The sequence below is a fragment of the Phyllobates terribilis genome, unplaced genomic scaffold (assembly GCF_046119375.1).
Source record: "Phyllobates terribilis strain yellow unplaced genomic scaffold, ASM4611937v1 Scaffold_6__1_contigs__length_29720123, whole genome shotgun sequence".
NCBI classification, from domain to species: Eukaryota; Metazoa; Chordata; class Amphibia; order Anura; family Dendrobatidae; genus Phyllobates; species Phyllobates terribilis.
In genome coordinates, this window is record NW_027362766.1 from 12,906,179 (window position 1) to 12,925,805 (window position 19,627).

Consider the following 19,627-nt stretch of genomic DNA (forward strand, 5'->3'; position numbering starts at 1 on the left):
TGTGACGGAGAAAACAGAGTTTTAAATACCTGGCCTGTAGGTAAGTAGTTTGAACAGCAAACTGGTGTGAATTGCTTCGCTGACACACTAAAGGAAATTTTTAATGGAGGCCAGAAATGGCAGTATTTTCTGACAACGTATATGTGATCCGTGTGACGGAGAAAACACAGTTTTAAATAGCTGGACTTTTAGCGCTGTAATATGGAAAGGACCTGGCTGTATTCTGCAGTGCCAACAAGCAAATGGCACAGAAAAACGGTGTTCTCTGGATTGCTTTTTAAGCAAATAATGAGGATTAAGATCCAAAGAAAAGTATTCCTGGCCCCTGAGACCTGGGCCTTTGTATATAAATATCTAACAGCAGCAGAAGGCAGAACTGGAATGGAGCCTCTTGTGCTATATGCACTGCAGTCTGCTCTATACACTGCCTGCCTATACACCCTGCCTGCCTGATATCTCTGCAGATAGATTAGTCCTCAAAAGGACTGTTTGTTAAGATGGATATGTGTAATGTACGGTTTTTCTCCCTACACTACCTAATATACGATCATATCTCTCCCTAGCTCAGCAGCACCTCTCCCTACACTGTCTGATCTGGAGTGACTGTGACGAGCATGGCGGCACCAGGTCTGATATAGACCTGATAACGCTGTGCGGCCAGCCAATCACTGTAATGCCCACAACCAACATGGCTACGGCATTACAGTGAGTGGCAGGCAATCCCTGCATGTTCATTGGCTCTCTAAAGAGCGCCAAACGCTCGTCGAGTTCCCGCCCGAGCAACCCGGAAATACTCAGCGAGCACCGAGTAGTGGCGAGCACATTCGCTCATCACTACTAATCATGTTTTCTGTCATGCGATTTTCTTGTGTAAATACTGTTGAAAAAAAAATCATTTATCATATTAGCTTTTTCCTCATCTTCATCCACCCAGACTATTTTTAAGGGGGCCAACACTATCATTTTTTAGTTTCTTACTATTTATGTAGTTAAAGAATATTTTGGGATTATTTTCACTTTCTCTGGCAATGAGTCTCTCTGTCTCAATCTTTGCTGCCTTGATTTGGTTTTTACAGAATTTATGTAATTTTCTATATTTATTTAATGCCTCATCACTACCTACTTGCTTTAGTTCTCTAAATGCTTTCTTTTTGTCACTTATTGCGCCCCTTACAGCTCTATTTAGCCATAGTGGTTTCCTCCTATTTCTAGTATGTTTATTCCCATAGGGTATATATTGTGCACAGGTCCTATTCAGGATGCTAATAAATGTCTCCCATTTGCTTTGTGTAGCTTTATGTCTCAGGATATCGTCCCAGTTTATTGTACTAAGATCATCTCTCAACCATTGGAAATTTGCCTTCCTGAAGTTTAGTGTCCGTGTAACCCCTCTACTATACATCTTATTAAAGGATACATGAAAACTTATTATTTTGTGATCACTATTACCCAAGTGACCCCCAACTCGTATATTTGATATGCGGTCTGGCCTATTGGTTAATATTAGGTCTAGCAGTGCCCCCCTTCTTGTTGGGTCCTGAACCAGTTGTGAAAGGTAATTGTCTCTCATAGTTGTCAGTAACCTATTACCTTTGCTCGAACTACATGTTTCTGTTCCCCAATGTATTTCAGGGTAGTTGAAGTCTCCCATAATAATGACTTCCCCTTGAATCGCTGCTTCATCTATTTGCTTTATGAGGATATTCTCCACTACTTCCATTATTTTTGGAGACTTATAACAAACCCCTATCAGTAATTTATTATTTTTCCCCCTCCCCTTATCTCCACCCAAAGGGACTTATTTCCATTAGATTCACATATATTCTCACATGGGTTTTAAGGATGATTTTACATATAAACACCCCCCCTCCTCGCTTGTTTGTACGGTCATTTCTGAACAGACTATAGCCCTGTAAATTAACTGCCCAGTCATGGCTCTCGTCCAGCCAGGTCTCAGATATCCCCACCATGTCATAATTATTTTCCAACAAAATTAATTCTAATTCCTCCATTTTGTTGGATTCCTCCATTTTGTTGGAGTAGGTCTGATAAGTGGCATGTGGATATAGTTTTGTGTCATGTGACATACACAGTAGTCCCTTATGGAGACACATACTAGTCTGAGGTGGCATAAAGGCGAGTCCTGTACTGGAGTCTGGACGTTTTGTGGTTACAGTGTCTATGAGGTGCATGGCGAGGAAGACGGTAGGAGACCGTACCCATTTCACAAGTAACAGTACCCGATGTTCCAAACCAGGATTTTAATAGGCCGAAATGGGACACCCCAGGAGAGCCAACTTTTGGGCTTGGTTTCCCTAATCCCTGCCCATTTTTTATTTGGTTAGGTAAGACTCTGCTGGGGAAAGAGGTCGTCGATGTAGTGGCATTTGCCCTCAGACGCCTCCGGACCGGACAAGACTCATGGTGAAGATTTTATCATTTTATTACAACAAAAGAGACAAAATAGACAATAAATTGGGGGGCCCCTGAGCCCCTCACACCCGCTTCAGGTGTCTCAACAGAGCTTCATGGCAAGCCACCATCATCCCTCCGATCAGGTTCATGAACTCCTGGAAATTTATCTCTCCATCCTGCTTACAGTCCACTGCTCCATCCACCGACTTCATCAACTTACGGACAATGTCCGGGTCCTTCTGGTTCTGAAGGTGAAAGGGGAAGAAAGACAATGGGGTCATAGAGAAAAGGTGCGCCAAGACTGGGGTCACCCTGACGTCACACTATGACACTGCCCCGATCACACTACCCCTGCAATGTTAGCCCAAGCCAATCCTGACATGCTCTGTGCTGCTGGAACCTCCCTTACACTTACCTGTATGAAGGATTTCAGCTCAGTGTTCATGAAAGCCTCGAACTCTGTGTAATTCATCTGATTCTTGTCTCCTTTTTTGCCGGCGTAGTGTTGGAAGACGCGGATGATTGTTTCCATGGTGGACTCCATCTCTGATGGTTTGGTGGCAGAAACTGGATTCTGGGAAGAAGAAAAAAAAAAACAAAAAAAAAAAAACGTAAATTGGACCAGTCACCAGATTTCACAATACAAGCTGCACACATTATTACATAGATCTTAGACCTGACGAGACTGGTGGACTTACGATAGGACTAGGTGGACAATGATTCAGCAGCAGGGAGGAGCATCAGTCAAACTAGACTAGTAGTATTTCAGCAGGAGAGTAAGGACAAGATTTAGTGGTCAATCAGGTTAGGTGGGACAGAGGGACACTGGGGAGACGAGAAGACCGGAACAGCGAGGAGCCATTGAGCAGGAACGCTTAGGGAATGTCAATCAGGGTACACAGGCGGAGATGCGACAGCTTAGGAGGGACAATAAGAAGCTGTCAGTCACACTAGGTGGGTGAGGATGGACACTGAAGTGCTGTCATCGGGTTGAGTTTTAACTTTCAAAAAGGACTACATCACAATCCGGACATGGTTTTGGATTTTCTCAGAGCGAGTACCAGACTCATCAGGCCAAGATAACCATTTACTAATGAATGCAACTTTGGCCCATATACAAATATACAGATGTTATTGAGCGAAGTCTGGATATGGGTGGCGCCAACATTGTGCTTTGTACCTTCTTTTCTGGAGGGCACTTGGCCAAGGCATCATTACAAGCCACCATCATCCCCCCGATGAGGTTGAGGAACTCCTGGAAATCCAATTCTTGGTCCTTTCTTCCGTCAGCCGAGCCGTCTACTGATTTCATCATCTTCTGCAGGATGTTTGGGTCCTTCTGGCCCTAATGGAACAGAAAGTTACGTGAAGAACAGCTCACTCTCGCTTCCTACTTGATCTTGTGGGCTATTATGTGGACTTTTAGTGAAGTGTCTTGATGTTTAACACTAGAGGTGGTGACTAAATAATTGACCAAGTCGTTCTGATATGGCTGATAATGGCCACTGCTTCCTGTCTCAAGCCCCCGTCTCACATAGCGAGATCGCTAGCGAGATCGCTGCTGTGTCACGGTTTTGGTGACGCACCAGCGACCTCACCATGGTAAACATCGGGTTACTAGGGGCACACACGCACCTAGTAACCCGCTGTTTATCATGGTTACGAGCCTGCTAAAGTGAGCGGTAACCTCCCGCTCACCGTAGCAGAGTGGTTACCATGATAAACAGCGGGTTACTAGGTGCGCGTGTGTGCCCCTAGTGACCTGATGTTTACCATGGTTACCAGCCTGCTCCTGCTTCAGCAGGCTGGTAACCAGGAGCAGGACATCGTGGAAATATTCTTTCCACGATGTCGCTGCTCCCCTGATTGTTGGTGAGCCTGCCTGTCTGACAGCCCACCAGCGACCACATAGCGACGCAGCAACGATCCCTGACAGGTCATATCGTTGTCGGGATCATTGCAGCGTCGCTAAGTGTGATGGGGCCTTCAGTTACACAAACTACAGGAATTAATGGGGACAAGAGGATTCTAGATTACGGGGATGATTGGGACTAGTACTAAGGAATAGCAGCTACACACCTGCCAAGGGCAGCACCAGGCTCAGTATCTGGTGCAGGTATTTCCTGATTCCGCACAGGCATAGAGGTTCTCCCAAGGTATAGGCTCACCCATGACGATCTCAGTTGTAATGTACAATCACTGGTTAAATTAAATGGATGGGACTCAAGGGTAACTTACTTTTATGAAGGAGGACAGCTCGCTGTTCATGAAGTTCTCAAACTCTTTGTAGCTCATGGAGGCTGCGCTCCCCTCCTTACCGGCGTATCTCTGGAAGATGGTGATGATCTTCTCCATGGATCGCTCCATCTCGGTTGGAGGATTCTGCCTGTTTTGTGCCTAAGAGTGGAACAGATTTCAGGAGGTTTTTTTTTGCCCTTTATCATGGAGTTGAATAGCCCAAGGACACATCTACCCAAGACCAATGTTTGACCACTACCTGTGCACCCTCTATATCCATGACCCTGCTCCTAGAATGAAAGTTTGCACGTTGGTTGCAGCAGTGGTTATTTTGCTGCTCGACCTCTTGAAACTGGAAATTTCACTTTCAGGTGGAGCTGGTCTTTAGAGGAAACTATTTCCGTTTGATCTTGTACATGTTCCATGGGGCGGTGGCTACACCCCGCTGTCTCCCATAGTGATGGTCCATAAATCACTGGAATGTCGAGACTACCTGGGACATGCAGACACATGCCCAGCCACACACATGGACTGGCAAAGTCTCTTTCTAAAAAAACGGTGTGCTCTGACCCTCTCTTAGCCAGGCTCACTAGATCAGGCCTGCACAAGCTGAAAAATGTTCACTACAGCTTTAAAGAATCCTAAAAATGTGACCCTAGACGTTTCCTAATCATTCAACTAGAAGGTCCTAGCAAGGCCAGTGACCAATATTTCACTCCAGGAAGTTCCCCCAAGATCAAGCCTTCAGCTCAGATAACTCTAAATGTCGATTAGTCTTGGGGTTGCAGTGGTGTGATAGGGTTAGGGTGATGAACCTGATGACCATTACCCTCACTAGATCTTAAGAGGAGTCCCATCAAAGTATTGTACCCAACAGGGGATCTTCTGCACATGAGGCTTTCACCCAGGTGAAGAGAGCAGACTCATGGAGGGTCAAAGCCAGGGGGTCGGAGCACTCTGTTTTTTAACAGGAGACTTTGCCTTGGCTCGACGTAGAAGCTCCCCTAAACTGCACAAGCCTGAATATGTGGCCTCAGACGTTCCCCATCCCAATGACAGCTATCTAACTCCAGGAGGCCTGCGAGACTTCCACCGAGGTTCCAACCAAGATAACTCACAGTAATGGGTAAAGATTGGAGGGATGAACATGATAACCACAATCTCACTAGGTCTCTAAAAGAGTCCCATAAGAGTATTGTGCCCTACCCAAGGCTCGTCTACTCCTCAGGATTTCACCCAGTTTGGTGAGCAGACTCATGGATGGGCAAAGTCTCCTTCTAAAAAAACAGCGTTCTCCAATGTCGCCATAAAAAGAAATCACAAACTGGACAAACCCACTCCACTCCTGCCTTTTAACCTGAAGATACAACCCCAGGTGTCCCCCCCCCCCATCAGAAGGTCCTCCCAGGGAAAAGACTAATATTGTGTCCTGGTTTTAGCTGAGGCTTCAGCCCAGATAACCCTACAGGTGGAGAAGCCTGGGGACTGCGGTGGTGTGATAGTACTTGGGTGATGAACCTGATGACTAAACCCTTACTAGATCTCAAGAAGAGTCCCATATGATTATTGAGATGGTCCCGGCTTAGGATCATCTCCATCGCCAGAAATGAACCACCACCATTATTATTATGGCACTTAGCCCACTGTTGGAACAGTTCACAGATCAGTAACTTTACTGTGACACAGAAATGACTTGATCTCTGCTGATCGGTTTTGAGCGATCACAAAGGATTAGTCACAGGAAGTGTCGTTATGACGACCAGTAAATATTTATTTGAAAATAAAATAAAAGGAAATAGTTCTAAACAGTCCCAGGTGTTAAAGGACCAGTAACCCAGAGATTAGAATATTGCAACAAACGGATTCTCCTTCTTCTTCATAGTGGGCACTACCGACATCAAACATGGCTGATAACAGGGGACAATAAATTTCATTCCCTTGTACGATCCCCAGCAATAGTCCATTATTGTAAGTAAACTGTTTATAACTTGACCCAAATAAATGTTATCTTCAGTAATAAAGACGTGACCCAGAGGTTATCAGCGGCCCCACCCCACAGCGCTACTGGCGTTATTAATCCATAGTGACCGTTATAAGTCACACCCCTGCCCCCATTACAAAAGACAGATAAGAGCAGAGATTATAAAGCCATGACAGATAACAGCAGCTGAGATCAGAGGGGACGGAAGGACCCCTGAACGAGACAGTGTGATGACATCACAGGATTCATATGACATCACACTGCACATAATCCATTTACAACGTCATAAATGAGATCACTAAAAACAAAAGATGATATTTTGAGGCTGTCGGGACTTGCTGGGAGTTGTAGTTTTGCAACAGCGCAGGTTGTAAACCACAGAACAACACCATACTTTCGCAGAGATCCCATTTGGTCCTCAAATACCCCGAATGTTTGCTGCAGAGTATTAAAGGTACAGCTCCACAACACAAAACCAGCCAGGACTACCCAAGAAGAGGTTAACTCGATATTCCTAAAACATTTCCCCGCTGTGAAGCCGTACACTCACCATGGTGAACAGAGACCCCTGTGATGCTGCTGTGGAGGAACACGTCACACAGCAGAGACCCCTGTGATGCTGCTGTGGAGGAACACGTCACACAGCAGAGACCCCTGTGATGCTGCTGTGGAGGAACACGTCACACAGCAGAGACCCCTGTGATGCTGCTGTGGAGGAACACGTCACACAGCAGAGACCCCTGTGATGCTGCTGTGGAGGAACACGTCACACAGCAGAGACCCCTGTGCTGCTGCTGTGGAGGAGATCGTCTCACAGAACTCAGGGAAACACAGACTCTGTGAGCTGAAAGCCGCACCCATAGGCCACTGGCCAACACCCTGCCCAATTTCTACATTCCTCTCTCCCCCTGGAGGAAAAATGCCTGAACTGATGAGTAATCAGACTGCAACTTTGTGATTCACTTCCTCACCATTCATAAGACCACTGCTTGCAGGACTTTATTGTAATATTTCTCACAGCTGAGGGTTTGCTACAGTTGACAGCAAGCAAAAAAAAAATCACAAAACCAAGAAAACACAAGCCGCATTTATAGAATCAATGGTTTTGGTTCACTTTATTAAGTGACAATTGGGCGTGGCTGCAATTCGACTACATTCAGTATGTGAGGAAGGGAGTGTAAAACATGAAGTCCTAACAGAAGGCTTATCTTCTGGGACACAAGATCCTGCCCGTCTACGAGGAATCTCATCACCTTAGGCCATACAAATCCTGACAGTTCAGCTCCCAGATCGCGCTCTGCCCAATTTTCACTGTATTCTCTCTTTTTTTTTTTTTCTTCACAGTTTTGCATCATTAGTTTTCTATGCTATTCTTTACATTCATTTGGCCTCTAGGTGGCAGTGTTCCTTCACACAGATGAGTTCAAGGTTTTTCAGACAATTTTCTGGCATCAAAAACTTGGAAAATTTTGTTGAAATTTTTTTTCTCAAAAATGTGTGACTTTTTTTTTGCCACTTTTTTGCTACTTTTGCAAGGGATCAGCCATGTGCACAGGTCTAAGATAGATATATATATATACATAGATAGATAGATGGCATCAGCTCCTGAACCTCAGACTGTCCAATATGTCAGAAATGTGGCTGTTCATACAGGCTGCACCTTCATCAATGACCCGAGGATCAGAGGAGCGGGAGGACCGGTTCTGTAACTTCTCAGAGAGAGAACACCAACTTGTAAAATACCGCCTAGAGAGCCGTATATAATACAGTAATGTCTGCTCACATGTGCACAGTACCGCTGCTGTCATGTATATGTGCGTGGTGTATATACCCTCCCATTAACCAGCAGGTGATGTATGAACAGCGCTGCTGGCCCTTTAAATGGAGGTGTTTTTAGCCCCAGAAGAAGACATGTTTGTCCATTTAGTTGTAGGCTTGTAACCCAAAAGTGGCATGTTAGGCAGAGCAGTTACCCATCAGGGGGAGGTTACCTTGCCGTGGTTGATGGGCACACATGAATTGGCCAATTTATGCAGTAAAAACTTTCATTTTTTTGTAAGTACTTGTTGCTGAGCAAAACGGTTTAGATATAACATTTTCATTGTTAAGACGTATCTTGGCCATATGGAGGAGCGCTGCTGCACAGTACCACTCCTCCTGTCCTGTATATATACACTGCACAGTACCACTCCTCCTGTCCTGTATATATACACTGCACAGTACCACTCCTCCTGTATATATACACTGCACAGTACCACTCCTCCTGTCCTGTATATATACACCGCACAGTACCACTCCTCCTGTCCTGTATATATACACTGCACAGTACCACTCCTCCTGTCCTGTATATATACACTGCACAGTACCACTCCTCCTGTCCTGTATATATACACTGCACAGTACCACTCCTCCTGCCCTGTATATATACACTGCACAGTACCACTCCTCCTGTATATATACACTGCACAGTACCACTCCTCCTGCCCTGTATATATACACTGCACAGTACCACTCCTCCTGTCCTGTATATATACACTGCACAGTACCACTCCTCCTGTCCTGTATATATACACTGCACAGTACCACTCCTCCTGTATATATACACTGCACAGTACCACTCCTCCTGTCCTGTATATATACACTGCACAGTACCACTCCTCCTGTCCTGTATATATACACTGCACAGTACCACTCCTCCTGTCCTGTATATATACACTGCACAGTACCACTCCTCCTGTCCTGTATATATACACTGTACAGTACCACTCCTCCTGTCCTGTATATATACACTGCACAGTACCACTCCTCCTGTCCTGTATATATACACTGTACAGTACCACTCCTCCTGTCCTGTATATATACACTGCACAGTACGACTCCTCCTGTCCTGTATATATACACTGCACAGTACCACTCCTCCTGTCCTGTATATATACACTGCACAGTACCACTCCTCCTGTCCTGTATATATACACTGCACAGTACCACTCCTCCTGTCCTGCATATATACACTGTACAGTACCACTCCTCCTGTCCTGTATATATACACTGCACAGCACCACTCCTCCCGTATATATACACTGCACAGTACCACTCCTCCTGTATATATACACTGCACAGTACCACTCCTCCTGTCCTGTATATATACACTGCACAGTACCACTCCTCCTGTCCTGTATATATACACTGCACAGTACCACTCCTCCTGTCCTGTATATATACACTGCACAGTACCACTCCTCCTGTCCTGTATATATACACTGCACAGTACCACTCCTCCTGTCCTGTATATATACACTGCACAGTACCACTCCTCCTGTCCTGTATATATACACTGCACAGTACCACTCCTCCTGTCCTGTATAAATACACTGCACAGTACCACTCCTCCTGTCGTGTATAAATACACTGCACAGTACCGCTCCTCCTGTCCTGTATATATATACACTGCACAGTACCACTCCTCCTGTCCTGTATATATACACTGCACAGTACCACTCCTCCTGTATATATACACTGCACAGTACCACTCCTCCTGTCCTGTATATATACACTGCACAGTACCACTCCTCCTTTCCTGTATATATACACTGCACAGTACCACTCCTCCTGTCCTGAATATATACACTGCACAGTACCACTCCTCCTGTCCTGTATAAATACACTGCACAGTACCACTTCTCCTGCCCTGTATACACTGCACAGTACCACTCCTCCTGTCCTGTATATATACACTGCACAGTACCACTCCTCCTGTCCTGTGTATATACACTGCACAGTACCACTCCTCCTGTCCTGTATATATACACTGCACAGTACCACTCCTCCTGTCCTGTATATATACACTGTACAGTACCACTCCTCCTGTATATATACACTGCACAGTACCACTCCTCCTGTCCTGTATATATACACTGCACAGTACCACTCCTCCTGTCCTGTATATATACACTGCACAGTACCACTCCTCCTGTATATATACACTGCACAGTACCACTCCTCCTGTCCTGTATAAATACACTGCACAGTACCACTCCTCCTGTCGTGTATAAATACACTGCACAGTACCGCTCCTCCTGTCCTGTATATATATATACACTGCACAGCACCACTCCTCCTGTCCTGTATAAATACACTGCACAGTACCACTCCTCCTGTCCTGTATATATACACTGCACAGTACCACTCCTCCTGTCCTGTATATATACACTGCACAGCACCACTCCTCCTGTCCTGTATATATACACTGCACAGTACCACTCCTCCTGTCCTGTATATATACACTGCACAGTACCACTTCTCCTGTCCTGTATATATACACTGCACAGTACCACTCCTCCTGTATATATACACCGCACAGTACCACTCCTCCTGTATATATACACTGCACAGTACCACTCCTCCTGTATATACACTGCACAGTACCACTCCTCCTGTCCTGTATATATACACTGCACAGTACCACTCCTCCTGTATATATACACCGCACAGTACCACTCCTCCTGCCCTGTATATATACACTGCACAGTACCACTCCTCCTGTATATATACACTGCACAGTACCACTCCTCCTGTCCTGTATATATACACTGCACAGTACCACTCCTCCTGTATATACAGTACATGACAGAACAATAATACATTACAGGACACCGAACATAAGAACAAAACAAGACGACAAATCACAGAAAATAGAAACAAAATAAATCACCGCAGGAATATATATATATATACAGGAAATAAATATTATAAAACCTATAAAACCCCCGGCCCAGCTTCATTCATACTACTATATACAATCCCACACAACGCTCACACCGTCCTATATACACATAAAACACCGTCCTATATACAAGATTATATACAATAAAACACTAAACCTAATATAACGTATATACAACCGGGAACTAACACTAACCTACTGGTCCCATTGCCTGACCTTAGTCACCCCCTTACCGCACCTCATTCACACAACAGAAAAACAAAAATAACAATATATACAATAGTGACATGGACAATTTTTTTTTTTTTTTTTTTTTAATATTTTATATTTTTTTTGTAATTTTTAATATATATATATAAAACACAGCCCTACACTAACTATCCCACCACCCCTGATCTAGCTCTGGCCACAAAGTTCAGGATTACTCCGAGCTAGGATCAGGCCCCAAAGTTTTTCCCCAGGCGGGGCCTGGACCAGGCTAGATCAGTCCTCTTATCACCGCTGATGAAGAAATCCCCCAAATCCCCCACCCAACCTAACTAAAACCCCTATTATACATTATATACAATATATACAGAACACAACCTACACACTCACCATCCAAGGCTCAAGTTCGATGCCGGCAAACCTTCTATTCAGGAGACAGAAATACAAAACAAAAATCTAGGGTGGAAAGATATCAGCCCACCACCAGGATATAGGAGTACTACCGGACTAAGGTACCCTGAAGGAAAAGCCCCTCCAGAGACGGGCCGCCCTCCGGGCACCCAGTCCTTCATACTCCAGAGAACGTACCTTCACCAGGTCACCTAGGATGTTCCTACAGACTTCATCTACATGGAGGATTTTACTCTGCGTCGAGACTAAAACTCGTGCGTTCCACGTGAAATACCTCACCACTGCACTGACTATGAATAAAGTGTCTCGGTCCCTTCTCCCAAGGTCTCCGAACGCTCCATAGGCCCACCCGGCATAGGACAGAGTAGCCAGCCGCGGCCAACCAACGGAAGCCCCCACCCTGTTGTACACCTCTGTATTAAAGGGACAATGAAGCAGGAAGTGCTCCATGCTTTCCAGCACGTTAGCACAAGCCTCACGGGGGCAATTCCTGTCCTCGGAGCTCCTGAACTTCAAATTGTCCCTCACATACAGCTTACCATGGAAGCAGCGCCAAGTCAAGTCCCAGTACTTCTCGGGGATCCTGCTAGAATTTAACAAACTCAACCCAACCTCCAGATCCCGACTTGGGCAGTCTTTGAGGGCCAATGGACTCTGAAAATGAGAAAGCAAGACCCTCATATCGAGGAGTTTCCTCGGGAGGGACCTCACCTCCCATATTCCCAGACCCCACCGGCAGATCATTTTCAGAACCGGGGTAACATAAGCCGGGAGATGCCCGTGTGGTGTGCGAAGATCCTTCAATCTTCCCCCTGTCTCCCATTCCTGGAAGAAAGGCTGAAACCATCCCTTGCAGGAGAATACCCACGGAGGAGCCCTCTCTTTCCAGAGGTTTGCCACGTTCACTTTCAAGAAGGTGTTCACTAGGAACACCACGGGGTTCACCATATTCAAACCCCCTAGTCTCCTCGTGCGGTAAGTGACCTCCCGCTTGACTAGGTCCAGTCTGTTCCCCCATAACATCTGGAAGAACAGACTGTAGACCCGTGTCCAGAGAGGCTCTGGCAAGACACAGACGCTGCCCAGGTAGATTAGCAAGGGGAGCAGGAAAGCTTTGCACAGGCCAACCCTTTCCCTCAGGGTCAAAGACCAACCCCTCCATTGGTCCACTCTTTGGGTGACACCTTTGATTCTGCCTTCCCAGTTTTTCGTGGGGTAATCACCCTGGCCGAATTCGATGCCCAGGACTTTGGCATGTTCTTGGGGTTCGGGGAGGGTGTCCGGAAGATCAAACCCGGGATCTCCGCCTCCCAGCCAGAGACTCTCACACTTATCCTGGTTGACCTTGGACCCGGATGCCTCCGAGTAGCGTTCCACTTCTGACATCACCACCACTGCCTCCTCTTGCGAAGAAACAAAGACGGTGACATCGTCGGCGTAGGCCACCACCCTCAGGATAGCCTCCGGCGCCGCCCCGCCCATCCGCACCCCCGCCAACGGTCCACAATCGATCCTTCTGAGGAAAGGATCGATCGCAAACGCGTAAAGCAAAGGGCTAAGAGGACAGCCCTGACAGACACCGGATCCTACCCCGAAAGGTCGTCCAATCCACCCATTCACCAGAGGGAAAATCTCAGCCCCTGCATACAAGGTCTTAACCCAGTCCAAATCCGATGTTTGAACATCTCCCACCACTCTGACTTAGTGTTACTTAGGCCCAGCAATGGTACCTGGCTCTGAAAGAATTCCTCAAAAGACCGTCTCACAGCTTCTTCCTCAAGGAGTGACGAATTCAGCTTCCAATAGCCTCTTCCCATCCGAGGAGTCTCTGTAACGTTCAGAGAAAACATAATCAAACAGTGATCGGAGAACTCCACCTCCACAACCGACAACGGTGAAGAGACGGCCTCCTCCTTCAAATAAAACCTGTCTAGCCTAGACCTGCACTGACTACCTCTAAAAAAGGTGAATCCCGTGTCGCCCGGGTTGTGCCGGATGTGGACATCCACCAGGCGAGCCTCACTCACTATCCTGTTTAACGCGACGCAGTCATAAGCCAGCCGGTCTCCGGAACCTCCTCTATCACAGGATCTCGTGACATTGTTGAAATCCCCTCCGAAGACCACCTGCCGACTCGAAAATAAAAAAGGTTTGATCTTCAGGAAGAGACATTTGCGGTCCCCCTTGGACTGGGAACCATAGATGTTAATGAGCCGAAGCTCTTGTCCCCCCATGGAGACATCTAGGATCAAGCATCTCCCCATTTCTAATTCGATCACTCATCTGCATTCAACCGCTGCGGTCTTAAAAAGGACCGCCACCCCGCTATACGGCTCGGCCGCAAGAGACCAGTAGGAGGGCCCATGCCTCCACTCCCGCCTTGCTTTATGCAAGGTTGATATATCGGTCAACCTGGTCTCCTGCAAAAACAAAATGTCGGCGTCAAGTTGGCCGAGAAAATGAAAGGCCGTGTACCTTGCCGCATCTGACTTTATGCTGCAAACATTAATAGTTGCCAGCGTCAACGGGGTGGGTGCCGCCATCATGATTGATTGAATTAGATAGCCTTTTTCTTCCCACCACTGACAGTCCCAACCTCTTCCTCCGATAATGACGGGTTTTTAGTGCGCTTAAGACAAACAGAGTCGTCCATTCTCTCCTTACATACATTCTTGCCCTCTTCTGGTGGTCCTGGGTTAGTCGTCCCCCCAGAGGGCTTTGTATTTGCCCCCCGAGAGGAAGACTCAGCCATCTCCTGAGCCCCAACCACCTTGTCCGCAACCTCCGGCCCCGGGTCCCCACTTCCTCCCTCCAGAGGGAGGTCCTGGAGAGCCCCGAACCGGTTGGAGAGATCCACCAGAAGGGGGGCGGCTGAACCCTCCAATGGCGCTTGGATCACGGCCAGAGAGTCAGAGGGGTCGCACTCCAAAGAGGCAGCTCGAGACCTGGTCCCCCTCCTACCTCTTGCCGTTTTTCTGTTACCCTTTTTCTTTTTCTGTGACCACTCCCCCTCTCCCTCATCTAGACTGTCACCAGAAGAGGGTTCCTGGGAAGACGTGGCGTCCTCTCGCTCTTCCCTTTCAAGTCTCTTGACTTCCTTGCTCAATTCACTGTCTTTAGGATCCTCAGCTGCAAGTGAAGTACCTGGGTCAGAGTTTAGGGACATTACTCCCTGCCCCCTGTCCCCACGGCGCTTCTCCTGCCGCCTGATGGTGGATGGCGGCAGCTTGCTCCTCACCGGTTCCCTGCCTCCCCCGCCCCTACTGGTCCCTTCACCGGCAAGATTAGTTCCAGCTTTCGCCTGTCCCGCACTCGCCGCTTTCAGGACCGCATTGGCGAAGGAACGCGGACAGCGACTGAACGGGTGACCGAGGTCACCACACAAGTTACACCTAATCCTGCGACAGGCAGCAGCAAGATGACCGAGGTCCCCACACAGTGCGCATTTCTGGGTGGTACACTGCGCACTGAAGTGTGTGGGACTACCGCACCTGTGACAGACCTTAGGCTGCCCCCGGTAGAAAATCAAGATCCTATCCCTCCCCAAAAAGGTTGAGGAGGGGATATGGGTAACAGTGTTTCCCGAAACCTTCAATCTCACCATGAAGGTCCAGGCCCCTGACCAGATACCATGGTCATCCAGATTCTTTTCGGGAATATTGGTGACCTCTCCATATCGACTCACCCAGGTGGTAATGTCCATACAGGAAAGCGACTCGTTACTAGTCAAAACGGTCACTTTCCTGACTGAATCTTGGCGGGTTATTGCCAGGGGAAAGAGACCATGCCATTCGGGGCGACTCCGAGCCAGCTCATGGCGAGACCAGAAAAGCTCAAGGCCCTCCGGTCTCACGAAGCTGACATCGAAGTAGGAGGTCCCGTAGGGATGGATCAAGGCAAAGATGTCATATGCCGCAAAGCCCATCCCCAGCAGGAGCTCAACCACCTTCGACCTATCAGGACAGGCATCCTTGCTTACCCACTGGAGACGGACCACGTTCCTACGGTTATTCCTCTGCCCCGTTGTCGGCAGAGACCAGACAGTCTCTGCCCCTCTATCTCGGAAGGCTGAAAGACCATGTCTCTCTATCCAGAAAGACAGATCAACCTCCCTCCCCTCTACAGTGATGGAGCTCTCCCCTCTGCTCAGGGCGTCCAGGAGCTGCTGTTGCAAGTCACCATCCCCAGGGCCACCAGACGAGGGCGCACTACTACCCCCAGCACTAACAGCTCCTGAATAGCTTTGGGCTGAAGCCCCCGCCAATGCTGGGGGGGCAGCGGGACCAGCGCCTACTTCCCCCCCACCAACACCAGTGCTGCTCCCACCATTCACTCCAGTACTATTCACACCATTCGCAGGACCAATACTCCCATCGTTCACTCCACTACTACTCGCACCATTCGCAGGACCATTACTCCCACCATTCATTACACCACTACCCCCAACATTTGCTACACCACAACTCCCACCATTCCCACAACTCCCAGCATTCATTCCACCACTACCCCCACCATTTGCTACATCATCATTCACTGCACCACTACCCCCACCATTTGCTGCATCATCATTCACTGTACCACTAATTCCACCATTCCTACTACTCTCATCATCTGCTCCACCATTACTCTCACCATCTGCTCCACCATTACTCCCATCATTCATTGCACCACTACTTCCATTCCCTTTACTTGTCACCCCATTACCTCTGCTGTTCTCTGCACCTTCCACAGTCACCTCCATTCCTTCCTCCCTTGTTTCTGGTGTCTCTGCACTCACACCTGCTGGGCCGGGGGAGGGGAGCACTCCCAGAGACTCCTTTCCCTGCAGCACCACACCCGTTTTCCTTTGGTTGCTGCTGGCTTTCTGCAGGTCGTCTGCTGGAGCGCCCCGCCCCCCTACTGCAGCATTTTGGTCCTTGTTCTGGCCAGACTGTTTTCTCGGCACCTCTGCCCGCCCTGCACCCACAGACTTTGGGGTCTTAGTGTCCTTTTTGGGCGCTGGGGCACACTGCCCCCCTGTCACAACAGTGCGCCCAGTGTTCTTTGCAGATGTGTTCTTCACATCCTTCCCTGCCCCCCCAGCCCCGGTGATAACCGGCTTAGCCGCAGAGGGCAGGGTGGGAAACTCCACAGAACTTCCTATGTCCAGCGCTGTGAGTACCTCCACAGCCTCGCCCCCTGCACTGTTCCCCGCACAGATGGCAGCATCGCCGGACGTCCTCCTCCTCTCCCCACCTTGCCTCTGCCTCGAGCCCACTGCAGAGCCCGTGCCTTTAGGTTTGGAGGGGTTTAAACAGAAGGTGGCAGGCGCAACATCAGACATTGTTACATACTTGTAACTCACCACCTCCTGTGCAGCTCCTCCGGTCTTCCTCTTCCTCCTCTTGGTCTCCTCCACTGGTTTGTCCACACCGAAGGAAAACCGCGTCAGGTCCACTGGAGACTCCAGCAGTCGGATCTCCCTCAGCAGTCCTCCTTCCTCCTCCTCCCCCGACACTCCAGCCTCTGCTGTGGGAGTCCTCTGCCCTGCAGGGAGACCGCTTGAGCTCCGGCTCTGCCCCTCACTGGCTCCAGCAACTGAGACTCCAGTCACCTCTTCATCCTCCTCCTCCTCTTCACTAAGGACGCCGGCTGGCGGTTCTCCTGAGGTGTTTAACCCCTTCATTTCTGAGAACCGCCGCTGGTTCTTAAACCTCTCCAGGAAGGGACCTGCGCTTTTCTCAATCCCCTCCCGGAGGAGCACTAACCTGACCACCTCATCTCTGAGGGCTTTAAACCTCTGGGAGGTCGCGGGTCTCTCCTTGTTGGACGCCCGGGTGTTCAGGATCCGGGCTTCCCTCAGCTCCTCCTTCAGCTGGGTTAGTGCTTTGCCGGCATCCTCGTACTCTCGCAACGTGGCGACCACTCGGGAGGAGAAGGAACTTGTGGACTCGCTGGAGCTCATCTCCCCCCAGGATCTTGCTGGGCTCTTGTTCCTGGGGCCTGGGGTGCCCCGGTCTCCCTCTCTGGCTGGCGGTGAACAGTCTCGGGGTTGGAGCAGGTGGATGTACTCTTCCTCACCCTTCCCGATCTCCTCACTCCCTCCTGGGCCGGTTGTTGAGGCTCCTTCTCCCCCGCCGGCATAGACCGGGGGATAGGAGGCTGGGAAGCCATGCCGGCCTTCCAGTAGGCCTGCCTCTCCCTGGGGAGAAAAGAGGCAGACGACGACCCTCCTCCTGGAAGTGCTTGAGCTCAGGAGGCAGGTGCTACTTTCAGCACCACTCCTCCTGTCCTGTATATATACACACTGCACAGTACCACTCCTCCTATTCTGTATCTATACACTGCACAGTACCACTCCTCCTGTCCTGTATATATACACTGCACAGTACCACTCCTCCTGTCCTGTATATATACACTGCACAGTACCACTCCTCCTGTCCTGTATATATACACTGCACAGTACCACTCCTCCTGTCCTGTATATATACACTGTACAGTACCACTTCTCCTGTCCTGTATATATACACTGCACAGTACCACTCCTCCTGTCCTGTATATATATGATGCGCCCCCTGGGCCTAGCATGGACGTGTGTGGGATACCCGGGGCCGGGTCTCTGGGGGTTGTAGTCTCCGTGGCGGCGACCCGGTCCCATGGCTCAGGGTGGTCAAACCAGTGGCAGTCTTTTTAGGGGTTTTAGGTTAATTGTCCGACTGCGCCACCCATGGAGTGCGGTCAGTGCGGACCGCCGCTGCAAGGCAGACCGTTGGGGCTGATGGTGTGTGCAGCTTAGGTAGTGTGACTCCCCACGGGAAGAGTGCAGCCCCAGGGCAGAGAATGTGGATAATGGGAGTGATGGTGCACGGGCGTCCCAGCCCTAGTAGTGCTGGTGCGGCGATGAAGCAGGAAAGACTCAGAGTCTTTGCAGTGCAGTTGAGGGTCTTTACTGGTGATATTAAGGCAGACCCTCCCGGGAGTACTGGCTAGCATAAGGGGCTTGGTCAGTCTGCGAGCAAACAGGAGTTCCCCTGGCCAGGTGGAGTTGTAGGCCTCCCCGTCTATCTGCACTCTTTCTGGCTACCTTGCTGTAAGCGGGTAGAAGTTGCCCTCGTCCCTGAGTATACCGTGTGGTGCTCACCCGTATGGCTGGTCACTTGGGGCCTTCTGTTAGCCTCCACTCCTGGATGGCGGTGCTGGTCCCTTCCTTGTGACTGTGCCTCTGGGCTTCTATGGCCAAAGGACCTGAAATCCCCTGCCGGCTGGTTTCTGCTGTTGGACTTGAAGATCCTTGCAGCCTCGGACTCCGTTGTCCGGTAGTAGTCTCTTCAGCCAGGACGACCAATATATCTGCTTCCAGTCCCTGGCACTCGGCTCCTGCTCCTACAGAGCTCCTGCTGTAACTCTCCCTGTGTCTGCTTGTTCTGCAGGCGCTCACTGTCTGAACTAACCCCGCCCCAGACCCATTATATAAGGGTAGATTCCTCTCCTCCCAGGACTGGGCAGGAGATGTTGCATGTCTCAGGGCTCCTGAACAGGAAACATTCCACTTGCTCTCAGATGTAATATTTCTATTACTGTGGCAACCAGACCCCTGGGGTTCCACATTCGCCCCTAGTGAATTCTAGTACTCCGGGACTAAACACATTTTTAAGAAAACACAAATGCAGGGT

At 48.9% G+C, this 19,627-nt stretch overlaps 1 protein-coding gene and 1 long non-coding RNA gene across 3 annotated transcripts; both read right to left on the reverse strand.

Moving 5' to 3' along the window:
- Window positions 1–2,425: 2,425 nt before the first annotated feature.
- Window positions 2,426–7,490, reverse strand: LOC141152749 (uncharacterized). 2 transcript variants are annotated; one of them, XM_073637391.1, is made up of 5 exons: window positions 7,185–7,490; window positions 4,654–4,812; window positions 3,596–3,760; window positions 2,831–2,989; window positions 2,426–2,660 (listed from the first exon to the last, which is right to left on the reverse strand). In XM_073637391.1, exons 1-5 carry the CDS (start codon window positions 7,185–7,187, stop codon window positions 2,496–2,498), a joined length of 651 nt encoding a protein of 216 aa, XP_073493492.1. In that variant the 5' UTR covers window positions 7,188–7,490; the 3' UTR covers window positions 2,426–2,495. The 2 variants fall into 2 exon arrangements, with proteins under 2 accessions (XP_073493492.1, XP_073493491.1); XM_073637390.1 differs by lacking the exon at window positions 7,185–7,490 and adding an exon at window positions 4,913–4,948.
- Window positions 7,491–13,701: 6,211 nt separating this feature from the next.
- On the reverse strand, window positions 13,702–16,815 carry LOC141152638 (uncharacterized). Its single transcript, XR_012247134.1, has 2 exons — window positions 16,680–16,815; window positions 13,702–13,803 (listed from the first exon to the last, which is right to left on the reverse strand). It is a non-coding gene; the product is annotated as an uncharacterized lncRNA (long non-coding RNA).
- Between the last annotated feature and the right edge of the window lie 2,812 nt (window positions 16,816–19,627).

Excerpts from the sequence above, each read along its gene's own strand:
- LOC141152749 (XM_073637390.1), bottom strand. The coding sequence starts at position 4,933 with ATGGATATAGAGGGTGCACAG. Across the intron at positions 4,813-4,912 it reads TGGATATAGAGGGTGCACAG|GCACAAAACAGGCAGAATCC; the intron begins GTAGTGGTCAAA and ends TTCCACTCTTAG. Across the intron at positions 2,661-2,830 it reads AGCTGAAATCCTTCATACAG|AACCAGAAGGACCCGGACAT; the intron begins GTAAGTGTAAGG and ends TTTCACCTTCAG.